Genomic DNA, 20,682 nt, shown 5'->3' on the forward strand with positions numbered 1-20,682 from the left:
TTCAACAATCTTAGAGCCAAGTAATCTACACCTAACCTATCGTAACAACCTAAAATCCACTAAAATAGAAACTAAAACCAAACTAATGAACCAATATTGACTAAACAGAATTTGAAAAGCAGAGTTCAATAAAAAAACCTATGATGCAGGGCAACTTATTAAATAGAGGAGAAGGAAGAGAGGGGATCGCAATGACACTATGTTGTTGCCGAAGCGAGAAGCTACGGACGTCGATTGTCGAAGGTTGAGGAACTCGCCAGGAGACTGGGACATGGGCTTCCGTGTTTTGCTGTGTTGAAGGATGGACTCGCGGCGAAGCTGGGTAGTGGCGGCGTGATGATGGTGGGGATAACGGTGGCTTGATGGCTCACCGGTGGTGGCTCTATTGTGTAGCGCAGTGGTTTTGAGAAGGGAGAAGATTAACGGCGAAATGGCAACAAGATAAGAGGGAGAAGAAAAAGAAGGTAGGGTTTCGATGGTGGGTTGACAGCGACAGAAAGGGAGCTGTGGTGGTGGTGGTTTTGGCGGTGGCAGATGGTGGTGTTGGGGAGAGTGGAGGAAATGGATGAGTGAGAGAGAGTGTGTGAAATTCAAATGAGGGGGAAGAGGATTTTTCTGACCGTAAACCATTGCAGGTCACTAAAACACAGCGATTCACTAACTAAGTTTACCGTCGAATTTTTTTTTACGATAAATCCGACCCTAAAGGATGCGCCAATTTATTTTTGTTTTCCCACAAATATTACTGGCGAATTTACCGTTGGTAAACAAAATCCGCTGGTAGTTAATTAACATTACAAATTCAACGCCGTTATCGCCGGTAAATCTGCCTTTACTTTGCGACGCTAAATCCAACGATAAATTCCACAATACTCAATATTTTTCTTATAGTGTACGATACCTCTGCGTCACCTGTAATACCTGCATGTCCACATCTCTGTATAACACTCCAAATGTTAATATTAGTGATTACATCTTTTTCTTTTCTACAAAAATAATTTCTACTAATATTGTCTCAAATGTAAGTAAAATGTAAGAGAAAAGTATTTGTAACGATCTAACATTTGTAGGATTGTGTACTTTTATGGTATTTCACTGGCAAAATGCTTTATAAATGGTTTTGCTAACGAAATATGAGAAAATCAGTTCCATTAGAGTATTGACATTTTTTACTGATTAAATTACCTTAAAAATATTAATAAAGAAATACTCTTATTGAGATTCAATTAAATTATGGGAAAAAAATATCAAAATTGAGAAGAATAGGAATTAAATTTGTGTTTTTGTTCAAATTTTAGAAAAGCACAAAAAAATTATAGGAAAAAAACATCAAAACTGAGAAGAATAGGAATCAAGTTTGTGTTTTTGTTGAAATTTTAAAAAAATATGTTTTCAGAAAATTATTAAAATAAAATTGAATGATTAACAATTTCTGAACACTACTGCATTAAGTCTTCATACTGATGTTCTTACCGACGACTCGTCCCAAGGCAGAGTTTATTGACGGCTTAGCCCTCGATAAAATAAAAAGGCGTCGCTTTTTTATGTCATGTTACTAAACTTCTAGTGTCAATTTTAAGTAATTTTGGTGCTATCTTGTTTCATTTTATAGAGTCGATGTGATTTTTTAGTATGCAATTTACTTTCTACATTCCATATGATTGTATTTAAATTTTGGTGTCTATTTAAATAAATTTCGGTGCTATTTTTTTTAGGACAAGAATTCAATTTAATAAGTGTGAACCTACATTCATTCAACTAAATAAGATTCCAATACAGTACAGACATGTTTATTTAAGTTTAATATAAGAAACAATGCTCCTAAAAGAAGAAGAAGAGCAATACATAAAAAAAGAATAATAATAAGAAGAAAAAATACAACATTAAAGAAGACATTTCTGTGTTTTTGTAGTAATATTTTAGTGTCAAAATTAAAAAATTTATATCTCCTGATTAAAAAATTCTCCCTCCTCTTCCTCCTCCTCCTCCTCCTCTTCCTCCTCCTCCTCCTCCTCCTCTACCTCCCATCATCATCATCATCATCATCATCATCATCTTGTTCATCTTCTTTTTGTTTTATCTTCTCATAATTCTTCTTATTTTACTCTCTTAACAAGAATAAAAATAAGAAAAAATCAAACAAAGAAGAAGAAACATATAATATTCCAAAATCACCAGAAAGAGGAAGAGAAAAAGAAAAAAAATATACAACAACAGCAGCAGCAATAAAAGAATGACGATGAGGAGGAAACACAAGAAGAATAAGAATGAACGTGAAGAAGAATGAGGAACACAGGATATGTGTAAACCCCGAAAAATTACTAAAAAATTAGCTAATAAATTAATTATTGTTCAAAGAAACTCGGAAGTTAAATTTGATAAGTTAGAAGAGTAAAAATATTTATAATACAAATTTCGACACTAATTTTAAAGTTTTTGGTCCAAAAATGGACCAACAGGCCAAACCGGTTGGACCGGACCTATATTGGGCCCAAAGCCCAATATATATAAGCATGTAACCAGCATTCTCCCCTTCCATTCAAGCACACATACGCTGAAGAGAAGAAAAAACTTGGAACCCTAGCTTCCATTTAAAATTAAATTTCAATTCCTTGTAACTTTTAATCTGGAGTTCCGATTGACGAGCCGTCAGCAGTCACGCGTTCGTCTCGGAATCTCTTCAAAACTATACAATAATTGTGGTAAGAAATTTGATATTTCATGCCCAGTTATCATCACCTTCAATTTTGTAATTTTAAGTGTTATATGTTGAGAAATTTGGTGTTCTTGATGATTTAGGTTGACTCTAGCAGCGAAAAATCACTGAGTTTAGTCCATTTGACTATTGTGATATTGGTGATTTAGTGAGCCCTCTGTTGACTATTGTGATATTGTGTGATTTAGATTGTGCTTTTGTTATTTTAGAGTCCAATTTGTGGTTTGGAATGAGATTCCGGTGTTGGGGCTTGCGTCGTTGAAAATTGTGACTTGGACCTTGTGAAGGAGAGGTGTTTTGAGGTATTCTGGACTTAGGGAGGAATTGGCCAAGATATAATTTTTGTTTCTCGTAGTTAATATTTAATATAACGTGAAAACTTAGGCTAGAAGACCTTAAGATAGGAATGAACTAAATGAATTAATGATAAATTATGTAAATGGTATATGATTTGTGTATGAAGGGGGAATGAGTTTGTATATGTTGGATTATGTTATTAATGAGTATAGAATAATGATGCTATTGTGTTGAGTGATACTGATAAATCTATATGTTGAGGTGATTATGGTATAATTGGTTTGATTGAGTAAATATGGTATGTGCATACAGTGTGAAATATTGATGATTGATGATAGATTTGGTGAGAACTTATGAATGAATTGTTGAATAGATTGAAGGTTTGGATGTTAATAAGTTGTGAAATAAATTAAGAGTATATAAATATGGTTTAAACACATTTGGTGATGGTTTGGTTGTGAAAATTTTGGTTTAAAATTGAGAACTTTGGAAAATTTGAGGTTTGATCTTTTTGGATAAAAGCTGATTTTTGACCAACTTTGGCTGGTCATAACTTAGCTTTCAGACCCCCAAATTTAGTAAAACTTATTTTGAATAAAAATTAGGTCCATGAGGTTTGTAATGTTCGAAGAACAGATATAAAAACAATTTTTAACGAAAATGTTATGCACGTTCGAAGTTGGGTGTAAAAAACTGATTTTATAAACTTAGTAGCTTTTTGCCAATTCTGTAGCCCATGCATACACGGACATGCATACGATGCAAACCCTGAGCTCTTCCCAGATGTCTTGCATACGCGGACAAGAGTCATGTACTCGAGAATGGAAGATTTCACACTTCCGCATACGCAGAACCCTGTTTTGGCTGAAAATTGTGTTTTTAAGTTTTAAACCTATTCTCTAGCCTCTCAAACCTCTTTAAAACTTTTTTTAGAGTTTGTTTATGAGTTTGTAAGTTTTAGAATGAGGGAAAATATGTTAATGAAGTTGAGAAAATGTTAGGAAGGATTTTCGAGGTGATAACTGAATTACCGAGGTGTTGGTGATGTTGAATGAGAGGTGATTGATAAAGATGCTGATAAAAATGAGGAATTGCAATTGAATGAGGGATGGATTGATGATGATAATGGCATTGAAAAATGATGAATAAAAATATATTGGTGTGAGTGGTGCACGTGTACGCAAAACTCACACTATTTCGTACAGCAACAGTACCAGCAAGTGCACTGGGTCGTCCAAGTAATACCTGAGCGAGTCAGGGTTGATCCCACGAGGATTGTGGCTTGAAGGAAGTTATGGTTGTCTTGCAGGTCTTAGTCAGGCCGAATCAGAAGGTTCTTGATTGTATGTTGAATGATTATATTTCACAAATGCCTGGAAGGGATAAAACCAATTGGATTAAATGATAGGAATTATATAATGGGAATAGAGTTGAGAGTCGGAGTTGCTTTGTCTTTCTGAAGTAACTCTGGTACTACTGTCTTCTTTGCTTGTGAATGATCTTCTTCTATGGCAGGATGTAAGTGATCAAAGCCATTGCCCGTGGTCATTGATCTCCTCTGCTACAGAATGAATGCCATTGGCCATGGTCATTCAATCTGACGAAGGGTGAAGCTCATAACAGTCAATTCTCTTGGCGATCCAACTCAAAATACTACAGACAAAATCTAATCTTCTGAATCAGAGAACGCTGCTTTTTTGGATTCTAGCCTATACCACAGAGACCCTAATCTCCTCAAAAATTGGCTAAACTGGTGTCCTGAGAAGTCCCCAACGAAGTCGAGGATTAACCGTCTAAGAAATACATAAACATAGCTGTTGGCTCGTGCTTTTCTTCCAGGTACTCACACAAACCCAAGTAGACACGGGTGTTTGTCAATAACGTTCGTCTTAATGTGATGAACAGAGCTAATTGATTAGATCATCCTATTCACCACGATGAAGATCGGGATATACATCTTAGAGATAGATCAAACACAAATCGAAGAAGAAATAGTAATACTTTTATTAATTCATAGGACTCAGCAGGGCTTCTCCCCTCAACCTAGGAGGTTTAGAAATTCATACTGAAGTAAAAACAATGGTAAAACATGTATGATGTGCAAAAGGTTCCAAAGTCTCTTGAACTACATAAATAAAATCCCTTAAATACTAAACAGATGACTCGTAAGGGTAAAACAATCTATTTAGTGCTAAAATCTACTTCTAGGGCCGACTTGGTGAGTGTTTGGGCTGAGATTTGATGATATCCACATGCTATCAGGCTCCTTGGGCATGGAATTCCAGCTGGGGGGGGTCCTCTTTGGGCGTTTGTACATTGGTCTCTGCTCTTTGGGCGTTGGACGCTTGGAAGGGGGCAGGAAGCTGGCGTTAGACGTCAGTTTTGGGCCTTCTAATCCAAAGCAAAGTATGAACTATTATATATTTTTGGAAATCTCTAGAAGTCAGATTTCCATAGTCATTAAGAGCACTCCATTTGGACTTCTATAGCTCCAGAAAAGCTCTTCCGAATGCAAACAGGTCAGATCTAGATAGCATCTACAATGTTTTCTCTGTCTCTAAATCAGACTTCTGCTCCGTCTCCTCAATTTCAGCCAAAAAATACCTGAAATTGCCCAAAAACACAAAAACACATAGTAGAATCTAAAAATGTGAATTTAACACTAAAACCTATAAAAACTCAATAAAAACTGAATAAAAACTACTAAAAACTATATGAAAATGATGTCAAAAAGGGTATAAAGTATCCAGTCATAACAACAGCAAACTTAAACCGTTGCTTGTCCCCAAGCAGCTAAAAACACAATAAGATAAAAAAAGAAATTAAGATACAATAAATTTCTAAGTTTCAAATGAAGCTTAGTTAAAATTAGATGAGTGGGACTTAGTAGCTTTTTGCTTCTGAATGGTTTTGGCATCTCACTGTCCATTGAAACTCAGAGATGTTGGCATCCTTAGGAACTTAGAATCCAGATGATATTATTGACTTTCTTAGTTAAGCTTATTTTGATTCTTGAACACAGCTTTCTGAATCTTGCCCGTGACCCTAAACACTTTGTTTTCCAGTATTACCACTGGATACATAAATGCCACAGACACTTTAACTGGGTGAACCTTTTCAGTTTGTGACTCAGCTTTACTAGAGTCCCTAGATAGAGGTGTCCAGAGTTCTTAAGCACACTCTTTTTGCTTTGGACCACGACTTTAACCTCTCAGTCTCAAGCTTTTCACTTGACACCTTAACGCCACAATCACATGGTTAGGGACAGCTTGGTTTAGCCACTTAGGTTAGGATTTTATTCCTTTGGGCCCTTCTAACCACTGATGCTCAAAGTCTTGGGCCCTTTCACCCTTGCCTTTTGGTTTAAAGGGTTACTGGCTTTTTTTTTTTCGCATGCAGGCTTTTCTTTTTCTTTTTGCTGCTTTTTCTTGCTTCAAGGATCAATTTTTGGATTTTTTTAGATTACCAATAATATTTCAGTTTCATCATCATTCTTTCAAGAGCCAACATTCATAAATTTTAACTTCAAATATGCACTGTTTATTTCATACATTCAGAAAGCAAAAGTAAATGACAGCACATCAAACTGATTAAACTAATCTTATTTTAAACTTGGAATTTATGCATCTCTCAATTCTTTTCAATAAAAATTTTTCTTTTAAGCAGGGTGAGGGATATATGGAACATTTTACATCTTTAAGACATCAATGCAAATGATCATGCAACAATAACAAGAGAACAGAAAAATAAGCAGATAGAAAAAATAGAAAAATAACAAGAAAGGAGTAAAAGAGAATGAATCCACCTGAATAATGGTGGCCAGTGCTCCTCCTTGACGATCCCATATAGTGCTTGATCTCTTCTATGTCACTCATTTGTCTTTGTTGAGGCGACTACACAGGCTCATGTGCATGCTCTCTAGTTTGCTACATCCTCCTCTTCTATACTTAAGAGTGGCAGAAGTCATAAAGCAAAGCTTTTGCAAAATCAAACTTAAGATTTTTACTCGTCCTCGAGCAAATATGATCAATGGAGAAGAAGAATGTGGGGTAGGTGGGGCTTTTGTGGGACCTCTTGGTCCTGAGAGGCTAGGGAATTCCAAATTCCCTACTTATCTGCACTGGCCTTTGAACACCTAGGGGCTAATCCCTGGTTGGCGTTCAACGCCAGCAATGCTCCCCTCTTGGGGTTTTGAACGCACAGTGAGGGCTTCCTCACTGGCATTCAACTTTAACACTCTTTCCGGAGTATTTTGTTTTCACGGCTGTGAATTCTGTCTCTTGACTGGATGTTGCATATGATCATGACTCTAAAAATAAAAGAAAAACAAAATGTAAATAAATATAGTTGAGTAAAGTTGGGTTGCCTCCCAACAAGCACTCTTTTAAAATCACTAGCTTGACCTTTAGCTCCTTATGGAGGTGAGTATGGGCTCAGATTTTTGCCCTTGATAGTGAATTTTCTACCTATCCTCCCGTAAATGAGCTTTACATGCTCTAGAGATAGGACACGACTCACTATATGTGGTAGGACTGAATTCTTAGTGAAGACAACTCTCATGCTAGGTGAGAGTCCTTCAGTTGGTCCCTCCAACCTTTAAGTACTTTCTTTTTAGTACCCCTGTGCTTAGAGCTTGTAGGTGGCTGCCCAACACCAAACTTAGAATTGATATTTGGGGGATCTGCAGAGCTCTGCACAGAAAGAGAGGATTGGAATACTACGTGTTGCACTGTTATCTCTCTTTTAGAGGGAGAGCTAGGATGAGGCATCTTGAATAAGATGTGATCCTCCCCTAATATTAGGGTCAGTTCTCCCTTAGCCACAACAATGATAGCATTGGCTGTTGCTAGGAAAGGTCTTCCAAGGATGACATAGTCATCCTCATACTTTCCTATGTCCAGGACAATGAAGTTTGCAGGGATTTATTGGTTTTCAACTTTAACCAAGACATCCTCCATGATGTACCACTATTTTGTGGTACATCTTGTGCTTAATTGAGTGGATTTTATCCACTATTCTCACACTTATTCATAGAAACTGCATGTTTTACACTTTCCTTTATAATCTTGTGCTATGATTGAAAACATGCTTCTTTGGTCTTAATTTAGCTCATTTTAATCCTCTCTTATTACCATTCGATGCCATGATATGTGTGTTAAGTGTTTTCAGAGATTACAGGGCAGGAATGGCTTAGAGGATAGAAAGAAAGCATACAAAAGTGAAAGAAATACAAGAAATTGAAGGAACTACAAAGCTGCCAACCATGACCTCTTCATATTCAATCAATCATAACTTGAACTACTGAAGTCCAAATGAGACAATTTCAGTTGCGTTGGAAAGCTAACATCTAGGGCTTCGCAATGATATACAATTTGCCATAGTTGACTTGGCGTTTAGGGACGGGTGTTTTCCTCAAGTGGAAAGATACACCTGCAGAGCTGTCCAATAAAATCTTGGGCATCTCAGACAGACCATCATAGAACATGCCTATGATGGACACTTTGAGAGCATGTCAGGAGGACATCTTCTGATCAGTTGCTTGTATCTTTTCCAAGCTTCATAGAGCGATTCACCTTCTCTTTATCTGAAGGTTTGAACTTCCACTCTAATCTTGCTCATCTTTTGAGGGGAAAAGAATTTAGTAAGAAAAGTATTAACTAGCTTTTTCCAAGAGTTAAGACCCTCTCTAGGTTGGGCATCCAACCAGAACTTAGCTCTGTTTCTTAAAGCAAAGGGAAAGAGCATCAGCTTGTAGACTTCAGAATTAACTCTATTAGTCTTTATAGTATCACATCTTTAAAAATTCTGCTAAGAACTGATGTGGATCTTCCAGTGGAAGTCCATGGAAATTGCAGTTCTACTGCAGAAGAGAGACTAACTGAGGCTTAAGCTCAAAACTTCATGAAAGGTCTCTTTTGGAGTGTTGTGCTTTAGCTTGTTGTAAACGCCTCCTTAGAGTCTTTTCAGGTTCAGAATCAAGAGTTAAGAGGGATTCTTTATCCCTCTTCCTGGTCATAAACAAGAAGAAAAGAAAAAGAAAAAGAAGAAAGCTCTTTGTGCCAATTGGCAAGAAGCTCCTCCTTAAAGTCAGAAGTAATAAAATAAGAAGAAGATCAAAAATAAAAATAAAAATAAATAAAAGAAGTAAAGATTACCTTGAAAAGAGAAGATAGAAGTAAATAAAAGGAGATAGAAGAAGATGGAAAAGAAATCACAAGAAAGCTTTCTGTGCCACTTGGATCAAAGAGCTTCCAGTGAGATGTGAAGAAGAAAGGAAATGAGATAAAGAATTGTAGGTAAAGAGTTAAAAGAAGTAGAGTTGAATGAATAGAGATGAGAAGAGAAGAAGTATAAATAGAAAAACTAAATTAAAATATTTTGTTTTTTTATTTATTATTTATTTTCGAAATTAAATTAATTAATTTAAAATGATTTGAATTTTAATTGTTAAATTTTCCAAAATAGAAGAGGGAAGAAAAGAAGAAATTTTCGAAAATTAAGAGAGGAAGAAGTTAGTTAGGTGGTTTTGAAAAATGAGAGAAAGAAGAGAGACGATTTTCGAAAATTAAGAAGAGAAGAGAGTTAGTTAGGTGGTTTTGAAAAAGAAGAGAGAGAAAGATATTTTCGAAAATTAAGGAAGAGAAAAGTTAGTTAAGAAGTTTTGAAAAATAAGAGAGAGAAGAGGGAGAAATATTTTCGAAAATTTGAGAGAGAAAAGTTAGTTAGGAGGTTTTGAAAAATACGAGAGAAGATAAGATATTTATTAAGAAAATATTTTAATTCAAAATAAAATAGAAGATAAGATAAGAAAAGATTTGAAATTAAAATTTAAAATTAGAAAAAGAAAAGATAAGATTTTTAAATTTTGAAAAAGATATGATTTTTATGAAAAGATATGATTTTTATTTTTGAAAAGATTTAATTTTTGAAAATTTAACAACTATGATATGATAAGATAAAAATTTAAAATTGAAATCTGAATTTTTTTTGAAAATTTTCGAAAATTAAGGTGAAATAAAAATAAAAATATATTTTTTTATTTTTGAATTTATTGATTAAAGAGAAAAACACAAAAAAGACACAAGATTTAAAATTTTTAGATCTAACACCCTTGTTTTTCGAAAATTTTGGAGGAAAACACCAAGGGACACCAAACTTAAAAATTTTAAGATCAAGACACATATAAGACTCAAGAACACTTTGAAGACTCACAAGAATACGAATAACAAAATTTAAAGACTCAAATAACTCAAGAACATATGAAGAACACCAAACTTAAAATTTTTAGAAAATCAAAAGTAAAATTAAAAAAAAAACACAAAGAAAAATAACAATAAAACACTAAACTTAAAAATTGAAACAAGATTTAAACAAAGAAAAATTATTTTTGAAAAGTTTTTGAAAGAAGGACTCAAAGGAACAACAATTACCAAGAACATAAGCCAACGCTGTAACCAATTGAGCAAAGAAAATAGAATATTTTTGAAAAACCTTTTTGAATTTTTTTTTTCGAAAAATAGAGAAGGAAAAATAAAAATAAAAGATTCAAGAAGAACATGAGACTCAAATAAAGAAAAGACAAATATTTCTTGTAAAAGGTTTAGGAGGAATTGGGATTGAAAAACAAGAACATGTAAGACCCTAACCAAGAACAAGAATTAAACAAAGAAAAGAAAAATATTTTTGAAAAGGTTTTTAAAATTTCAAAAATTTAGAGAAGAAGAAAATAAAAATAAAAGACTCAAATAAGAACACACTCAAAGACTCAAAATCAGAAAGCTAATGATGCTTGAAAAATATTTTTTTTTGAAAAAGGTTTTTATTTTTCGAAAATTAGGAAGAAGACAAATAAAAATAAAAGAACTCAAATAAAATAAAATAAAAATTTACCTTATCTAGGGAGCAAGAAAATTCGGCAGTCTGTCCAAACTTAACAATCCCCGGCAACGGTGCCAAAAACTTGGTGCGCGTGTACGCAAAACCCACACTATTTTGTATAGCAGTAATACCACCAAGTACACTGGGTCGTCCAAGTAATACCTGAGTGAGTTGATGTGCGGAAAACGATCCGACACAAAACTCACCGGCAAGTGTACCGGGTCGCATCAAGTAATAAAACTCACGGGAGTGAGGTCGATCCCACAAGGATTGAAGGATTGAGTAACTTTAGTTTAGTGATTGATTTAGTCAAGCAAACAAGTATTGATTGTGTGAAATTGTGTTGACAGGAATTAAATTGCAGAAAATATAAAGGGGAGTGGGTGATTTGCAGGAAATTAAAGGGAACAAAAAGAAAAAGAGCTGAATCTTAAAGTGCAAGTAATGTAAATTGCAGAAACTTAAAATGCAAGAATATATAAATGACTTGAAAAATAAAAGGGGAATGGGAATTGGATCTGCAGGAATTAAACAAGGAAATTAAAATGGAAACCAATAGATCTCAGGACCCAAAAGACTAGATAACCAAGTCTAGATCTCAATGCCTTCCTAGATCCAAATTCAGAGAGCAAATGCCAAATTAAAGAAGAGAGCAATGTAGAAATGTAAATCCAAGTTCAATTTCCAGAAGTTGCAGTAAGAAAAATAGAGAGATCTCAAGGTGAGATTGAGACAGAATTTCCTCAATTCTTCAACACCCAAGACTCAAGATAGTTGCAATTGAAATTGAAAACAAGAAAACTAAGAGGAGGAGAATTCAATTCTCCTTCCCAAGACTCAGAATCTTAAAATAGCTCAAAACCCGAAAGCTCTCTACTGTGAATACTATGAAATTTCTCAAAGAAAACTCTAAAAGAAAAGCTCTCTAAAAATTCTCCAAAGAAAGCTCCCTTAAAACTTCAAATCCTAAGCTATTTATACACATTCTTCAATTGATCATAGAGCCTTGAATTTGGGCCTTGGCCTTGATGGAATTGGGTTGACAATAGCCTCTGTTGATTGCTCTTGGTGTTGGGAAGAAATCCACTTGTGAACCGGGCTGTGAACTATTCACGTTTGAGTCAACGTTTGAGGCAAACGTTGACTCAAACGTCCCTTGTGTGAGGTATTATGCAGATAGCCCATTTGCTGTCATCCACGTTTGAGCCAACGTTTGAGGTCAAACGTGAGCTCAAATGTGGGTCTTCCCAAGCTCCTTTTTAGCCAACGTTTGGCCTAACGTTTGAGGCAAACATTGGCGCAAACGTGGCTCATCTAAACCATCAATCAAGGGTGCTCTTCCATGCTCTTTCTTGCCAAAATGTAGCCAACGTTTGACCTCACGTTTGAGGCAAACGTTGGCTCAAACGTTGCTGTGCCCAGGGGTGATCTTCTTAGCTTTTATGGCGCCAACGTTTGACCTCACGTTTGAGGCAAATGTTAGCGCAAACGTTGGGAACATTGCCAGTTTCGGAAGCTTGAACGTGCTGTCCATCCCATACTATTATACATTGTTGGAAAGCCTTGAATGTCTACTTTCCAATGTCGTTGGAAGCGCATCATTTGGAGCTCCACAGCTCGAGTTATACTCTGTCGAAGATGCAGAGGTCAGCTGGCCTTACTACAGGTTGGTGTCATGTTTGTTTATGCACTTTTCGGGGCAGTTTTCTCCCTCAATTTTTATATCCACCATGTAGTGCCATATATGCTTGGAAAGCTCTCGATTCCTATTTTACAATGCTTTTAGAATCACCTCATTTGGAGCTCTGTAGCTCAAGTTATTCTCATTGGACGTATACCCCTTCAGGCTGTAGGGAGCAACGTTTCCAGCAACATTGGAGCACCAACTTTGGCTCCAACATTTCTTTCCTTTGCTTCCTTTCATGGCCTTCTTGTTGCCTCTTTCTTCAACCTTCCTTCAAGCCCTTTTGGTCACCTATCATCAATCAACAATTGCATCAAAGCTATGCCATAATCATGAGAGTTCTTCTTCTTCTTGATATATAAGCAATTATTGCACAAAAACTCATGAAAATGCATCAATTTATCCATGTTGATTGAATCTAAGGAAACATGAAATTCCACCCAAATGGCTTACTTGTGGCTCAAGAAAGTGCATAAAACCCTATGAAAATCAAAGAAAAAGACTAGTAAAACTAGGCTAAGATGACTTGTCATCACAACACCAAACTTAAAGCTTGCTTGTCCCCAAGCAAGAAAAGAATTTATGCTCAACACTTCTTTTAGTTTAGAATAGATTGAAGAATGACATTCAATGCCCTGTGAGTGAAGTGATTAATTGACTGTGGGATGAACTCTAAATCATATGCTCATGCAAGGGCTTCAGTGTTCACTAGTCCCCACATCTTGGAAGTCTTAGGTCTTAGGACTTTCATCCAAATGATATTATGGAGATCTCTCTATACGTAATCACCTTGAAGCAGCTTATAGTTGCTGTGCTTTGGCCTTGACTCTAAGTGTCATGTCTCAAAGCGGCTCTTTAGATAAGCTTTCAATCAATACTCCTAAACCAGTTGGTTTTAAGGTATTAGGTGTTAAAGCACCCCTAAGGATTTACTTACTCAAGCCTCTCTCTTTGACACAATTCGACCACAAGCATTTTACTAGGATAATAACTCTTTGAGTTCTTATTTCTTTTTTTCTTTTCTGCCTAGTAATTGATGCTCAGAGCCTTGGGCCATGTTCTCTCTCTTTTTTTTTTGCTGCTTCTTGGATCAATAAATGTTTGAGAATCTCCACAATACTTCTTTGAACTCTATGTCCCGCCTATGAGCTCCCATGCAAGTTTTCATAAGAATGCAACCTCAATACATAATCACACAACTAGAACCACCACTTCTCCTAATCTTTTGCTTGCCTCAAAATTGTTTAATTCCTCAATCCTTCTTTTCAAAGAACTGTCATGTGATGCCTTCTTGAGAAATTGAGTGCAAGCAAGTTTGGAGAGTATAGGGTTGTGATTATTCAAGCATCTCAATTATTAGATTATAGAAAAACTATATTATGCAGACAGACAGGGGTACAATATCACTTCCAATCATAACAGTTTTGAATAAAAGACAGTCACTTAACAATACAACCTGTTGGAGTTCACTTGCTTCACTCCTTCTCAGTGCCATTGTTGATCCTTGTATCCCTCTTTGTCTCTTTGGTTGATGGTGCTTAATTCTTTCTTAGATTCAAGTGACTGCCTACAATAAACTTTGAAAGTTGCTTGTTCCCCAAGCACTCTAAAATGGTTAGCATGCATGATTTATTTGTGGGCTTTTGAACTTACTTTGGTGTGGGAACACCAAACTTAGTACCTTGCCAATGGTTCTCATGCATCAAATTAACCATGTGTGAAATTCTTTTTTTTTTTCTTCAAAAGCAATAAAATTGAAAACTAGGAAACAGCAGAATAGTTAACTAGTTTATCTAAATACTTGAAGCTAGCATCATGCAGAAGGTGAGAATATATTTTATGATGGGATTTTGGTGGAACACCAAACTTAGAATCATTCATTCTCTCTTAAATTGTTTTGGTGTGAAACACCAAACTTAGCTTCTTGCATTATAGATGAAACTAATTAACCTTTTTATTGAAGTAGATATGAAAAGATAGTTACCTTCGGTTGGGTTGCCTCCCAACAAGCGCTTCTTTATTGTCACTAGCTTGACATTCTCCATCCTCTGATCATGGAAGTTGAGAATTCTGTTGCCTTTGAGATTTTCCTCTTACTGTGGGTTTTCTCTCCTCTATTCTTTCTTGAGGAACGTCTCTGTGGTGCTTCTCTTTGATCATTGTTTCTTTTCCCATAGCTTTCTCACTTCCTTCCATGATTTCTTTCCATTTCTCCCACCTAGCAACTTTTTCATTGTCATTCAGGTTGTCTTCAGTGGCTCTGGGAAAGGTATTTGCCCTCTTCTCACCCATTTCTGCAAGATACTTGGCCAGTTGTTCCATCTGCCTCTCAATTCTCCTTATTGAAGCTTCCTGGTTCATTGTTGTCACCTCTTGATGCTCCATCATTCTCTCTATTGAAATTTCCAAGTTAGTGATCTTCTGAGAGTGGTTCAAATGTATGAGATAGACTGGTGGCTGTGGAAAACCTTGCGAAGGAATTCCACATGTATTGTGTGGGTAAGAGGTAGGTGTTGCAAAGGTATTCTGTGGATTTTGTGGGTTGTTATGAGATTGAGGGTGCATGTTTTGTGAGCATTGGTTTTGTTTGACATTATTGGATGGATGACTTTGGTTGTTTGTGATCATGGGTTTGCCTATGTTGGAACCCCTTTGTTCCTGATGTTGATATTCCCCCATTCTTAGATAAGAATGTGGCTTCCATGGTGGAAATTGTGCATTCACTGTAGTAGAATGTAGAGAATCAATTTGTCTAGCTATTGACTCCAATTGTTGTTGAGTTTGCTGGTGTAGATGTTTGTTTTGATTCATGACTGCCTTCACTCCTTCAAGATTCATTACTTCCTTTTCTGAAATTGCATTCTGTGATTTCTCAAATGAGTGTTGGTTATTGACTCTTTTGTCATTGAATTCTGCAGTTCCTTGGCCGGTTGCTGTTGCTTTGTGTAGGCCATCTGAGAAGTAATCCACCGCTCTTCTTGTTTCTGAGGTTAATCCTTCATAGAAAGCTTGGAAACCCACTTTGTCACTTGCTTTCTTGTATCTTTCCCATGCTCTGAACAATGGTTCTTCCTCTCCTTGTATGAATGGATGTATTCCCTCTTTCATCTTGATGTTTTGTTGGGATGAGGAGAATTTGGCTAGAAACTTGGCAACCAAATCATCCCAACTAATGATACTTCCTTGGGGAAAGGTTTCAAGCCATTGTGCCGCTTCATCCCTCAGTGAGAAAGGAAATAACAAGAGCTTATAGGTATCATGATTTACACCATCGAGATTGACAGCACCACAAGTCCTCAGAAAAATAGATATGTGGTGTTTAGGATCCTCCAATGGATTTCCACCATAGGAGCAATTGTTCTTGATTAGTGTAATGAGTTGCGGCTTCATGTTGTGGTGTTCTTCTTTCTCAGAGACTCCTTCTTCAATGATAGCCTTCCCTCTGGCCTCTCTTCTTTCCTGTGACATATAAATCAACAAGCGGAACACACATGGTACTTTTAAAAATTGAGTGTAGTCAGTTGAGACAAAACTTCAAACAGTTAGTGGGTTAGTAGAAGCAAATCCTCAAACAGTTAGTGGGTTAGTCAAAATTAAAGAAAAAATTCTTGATCTAAACTACCACCTCACTTAATCATTGTCAATCTATTCAATCCCCGGCAACGGCGCCAAAAACTTGATGTGCGGAAAACGATCTGACACAAAACTCACTGGCAAGTGTACCGGGTCGCATCAAGTAATAAAACTCACGGGAGTGAGGTCGATCCCACAAGGATTGAAGGATTGAGCAACTTTAGTTTAGTGGTTGATTTAGTCAAGCAAACAAGTGTTGATTGTGTGAAATTGTGTTGACAGGAATTAAATTACAGAGAATGTAAAGGGGAGTGGGTGATTTGCAGGAAATTAAAGGGAACAAAAAGAAAAAGAGCTGAATCCTAAAGTGCAAGTAATGTAAATTGCAGAAACTTAAAGTGCAAGAAATATAAATGACTTGAAAAATAAAAGGGGAATGGGAATTGGATCTACAGGAATTAAATAAGGAAATTAAAATGGAAACCAATAGATCTCAGGACCCAAGAGACTAGATAACCAAGTTTAGATCTCAATGCCTTCCTAGATCCAAATTCAGAGAGCAAATGCCAAATTAAAGAAGAGAGCAATGTAGAAATGTAAATCCAAGTTCAATTTTCAGAAGTTTTAGTAAGAAAAACAGAGAGATCTCAAGGTGAGATTGAGACAGAATTTCCTCAATTCTTCAACACCCAAGACTCAAGATAGTTGCAATTGAAATTGAAAACAAGAAAACTAAGAGGAGGAGAATTCAATTCTCCTTCCCAAGACTCAGAATCTCAAAATAGCTCAAAACCCAAAAGCTTTCTATTGTGAATACTATGAAATTTCTCAAAGAAAACTCTAAAAGAAAAGCTCCCGTAAAACTTCAAATCCTAAGCTATTTATACACTTTCTTCCAATGATCATTAAGCCTTGAATTTGGGCCTTGGCTTTGATGGAATTGGGTTGATAGTAGCCTCCGTTGATTGCTCTTGGTGTTGGGAAGAAATCCACTTGTGAACCGGGCCATGATCCATTCACGTTTGAGTCAACGTTTGAGGCAAACGTTGACTCAAACGTCCCTTGTGTGAGGCATTATGCAGATGCCCTTCTTGCTGTCATCCACGTTTGAGCCAATGTTTGAGGTCAAACGTGAGCTCAAACGTGGGTCTTCCCAGGCTCCCTTTTTGGCCAACGTTTGGCCCAACGTTTGAGGCAAACGTTGGCACAAACGTGGCTCATCTAAACCATCAATCAGGGGTGTTCTTCCATGCTCTTTCTTGCCAAAATGTAGCCAACGTTTGACCTCACGTTTGAGGCAAACATTGGCTCAAACGTTGCTGCCCAGGAGCTCTATTTTTCTTCTTTTTGGCGCCAACGTTTGACCTCACGTTTGAGGCAAACGTTGGCGCAAATGTTGCCTTCCCCTGCTTCTTCTTCAGCCAACGTTTGCCTCAACGTTTGAGGCAAACGTTGGCGCAAACGTTGGCTTTTCCCAGGGTGTTCTTCATCTGCTTCTCACGTTTGAGTTAACGTTTGAGGCAAACGTTAGCTCAAACGTGAATCCCTCTTTCCAAGCCCATTCTTGCAACCTTCTTCCAAGCTTTATTCCTCCTGTCATCAATCAACAATTGTATCAAAGCTATGCCATAATCATGAGAGTTATTCTTCTTCTTGTCATATGAGCAATTATGGCACAAAAACTCATGAAAATGCATCAATTTATCCATGGTTGATTGAATCAAAGGAAACATGAATTTCAACCCAATTGGCTTACTTATGGCTTAAGAAAGTGCATAAAACTAAATGAAAACAAAGAAAAAGACTAGTAAAACTAGGCTAAGATGACTTGTCATCACAACACCAAACTTAAAACTTGCTTGTCCCCAAGCAAGAACAGAATTATTAAGAAGAAAAAATGAAAAAGGAAGAGAATGCTCATGTTAGCAGAGTATTATTGGTAGCTCATGGGATTTTATGCAGATATGTAACTACTCACTTCTTATTGACATGTAGGCCTAGAAAGTTTCCTCTAAGCATCAAGCAACACACTGCTATGATCTCTCATTATTCCTTTGTCCTTGTTTACTGAATTTTTTTTTTCTTTATAAACTTTAGTTCAGTGTCATGTGTAACAAGCTCTTTTCTTTATTTATGCTTGACACATTATTCACTTTAGACACTTGGCTCACATGCCTTCTTAGAACATTGATGCCCAGCACCTCTTTGGGTTACTAAATGTCTTGTGGCTAGGTTGCTCTTGATAGTGGACTTTCAGTTGATAATCCCGGGTTAGTTAACCCAAGTTACCAAGTGTTGATGCACTCCAAAGAACTTAATAATCCAAGCAGATCCTAGTACAAAGACACCACAGGCATATATTCTAAGGTTCAAGCTATTGGTGTCTAGCTTTGTTTTCTTTTTTTCTTTCTTTTGTTCTATTGCCACTTTTGGCTTTTTCTTTTCTCTTTTTGTTTTTCTTTTCACCCAACGACTTTTATTTCTTTGAGATTCATAGACAGTGAACTACTTTCTACTTAAAAGAGAACAGTCTATTCCTTTTATTCACTAACAGTGAGTTACCACACAATCACACATACATGCCACCACTTACTATTATTTGACTTCTAGCTAGCAATGAACCATCTTACTTCATGTTTCAAACATTTCTTTTATTGAATTGAAAAGATTTAGGGGACAAAGCATGCATTAGTTAAGTGAAAGTAAACACACAAGTACACTTAGACTAGCATTCTTATTGACAATAATATTCAAGATGCATAACTACTGAACTAACAGTTACTGCTAAGATTGGCATATTCAAACTTCAAATTTAGAAAGATTGCATGCTGATGGAGTTAAGTGACAATACAATCTTTTGGTGGCTTTTTCTTCTTACTCTCAACTGATGGTGTGAAGCCCTCCCGAGAAAGTGTTTGAATCCCTGCAGAGTTAATGGAAGTTGCTTGTTTCTCAAGCTCTTAGATAACTAGTTAGTGTGCAGGACCTTCTTGTAGGCTTTTGAACTTACTTTGGTATGTAAACACCAAACTTAGTCCCTTGTCACTACCTCTGATGCATCGAGTTGATCATATGTGAATTCCTAGTGTCTTAGCTAAAAGTAATAAAACTACAAAGTAGAAGCAGACAATGATTAAATGATTCATCTGATTGCTTGGAGCTCGCAACCCTTTATGCAGAAGGTGAGAATGTGTTTTTAAATTAGATTTTTGGTGGAACACCAAAGTTAAAATCCTTCATTCTCCTTTAAATTATTTTGGTGTGTGACACCAAACTTAGCTCCTTGCACTGCAGGTGAATCCACTTAATCTTTTTATTGAACTAGCATTGAAAGAAAAGGACTACCTCAGGTTGGGTTGCCTCCCAACAAGCGCTCTTTTAATGTCACTAGCTTGACATTCTTCATTTTTGCTTCAAGGACGTTGTAAGCTCTGAACCTCTTTTTCCTTGTCCCAATGTCCTCCTAAGTACAGCTTTGCTCTATGACCATTTGCTGTGAATTGACTCTTTGTTGCTTCATCTAGCAATTCAATACTCCCATAAGGGAAAACTTTGGTTACCAAATATGGACCAGTCCACTTAGATTTAAGCTTGCCAGGGAATATCTTGAGCCGTGAGTTGTACAAAAGTACTTGCTGCCCAGGTTTGAATTCTTTCTTCATGACCTTCTTGTCATGCCACCTCTTGGCTTTTTCCTTGTATATCTTGGCACTTTCATAGGCTTCTAGCCTAAATTCATCCAGCTCATTTAGCTGCAACAACCTTTTCTCACCTGCTGCTTCAGAGTCAAGGTTTAGGAATTTAGTAGCCCAAAAAGCTTTGTGTTCAAGCTCCACAGGGAGGTGACATGATTTGCCATATAATAGCTGAAAGGGTGACTTCCCAATAGGAGTTTTGAAACCTGTCCTGTATGCCCAGAGTGCATCCTCCAGCTTCCGAGCCCAATCTTTTCTTGAACTTCCTACTGTCTTTTCCAAAATCTTCTTCAATTCCCGATTTGCTAATTCAGCCTGTACATTGGTTTGGGGGTGATATGGCGTGGCTACTTTATGAATCACTCCATATTTATGGAGGAGCTTCTCCATCTGTTTGTTGCAAAAATGGCTACCACCGTCACTCACAAGACCCTTGGGAACTCCATATCTAGTGAAAATATGCTTCTTAAGGAATTGAAGGACAATTTGTGCATCACAGGTGGTTGTGGCTATGGCTTCCACCCACTTTGAGACGTATTCTACTGCCACCAAAATATATCTGAAAGAATAGGAAGGGGGGAAAGGTCCCATGAAGTCAATACCCCATAAATCAAATAATTCCACTTCCAGAATGAAGTTTTGAGGCATCTCATTCCTTCTTGTCAAGCCTCCTGTTCTCTGGCATTCATTGCATTGGTGAACAAATTCTCTAGCTTCTTTGAAGATAGTTGGCCAATAGAACCCACTCTGTAGTATCTTTGCAGCTGTTCTTTCTGGGCCAAAATGTCCACCATAGGCTGATCCATGACAATGCCACAATATATTTCTTATTTCACTCT

At 36.7% G+C, this 20,682-nt stretch overlaps 1 protein-coding gene across 1 annotated transcript; it reads right to left on the reverse strand.

Annotated features, from left to right (window-relative positions):
- Window positions 1-19,561: 19,561 nt before the first annotated feature.
- Window positions 19,562-20,233, reverse strand: LOC130966158 (uncharacterized). Its single transcript, XM_057890927.1, has 2 exons — window positions 19,921-20,233; window positions 19,562-19,698 (listed from the first exon to the last, which is right to left on the reverse strand). Exons 1-2 carry the CDS (start codon window positions 20,231-20,233, stop codon window positions 19,562-19,564), a joined length of 450 nt encoding a protein of 149 aa, XP_057746910.1.
- Window positions 20,234-20,682: the final 449 nt, after the last annotated feature.

This window comes from Arachis stenosperma, chromosome 3 (assembly GCF_014773155.1).
Source record: "Arachis stenosperma cultivar V10309 chromosome 3, arast.V10309.gnm1.PFL2, whole genome shotgun sequence".
Lineage (NCBI taxonomy): Eukaryota > Viridiplantae > Streptophyta > Magnoliopsida > Fabales > Fabaceae > Arachis > Arachis stenosperma.

Excerpts from the sequence above, each read along its gene's own strand:
- LOC130966158 (XM_057890927.1), bottom strand. The coding sequence starts at position 20,233 with ATGGAGAAGCTCCTCCATAAATATGGAGTGATTCATAAAGTAGCCACG. Across the intron at positions 19,699-19,920 it reads CCTTGACTCTGAAGCAGCAG|TTTTCCCTTATGGGAGTATT; the intron begins GTGAGAAAAGGT and ends TGGTAACCAAAG.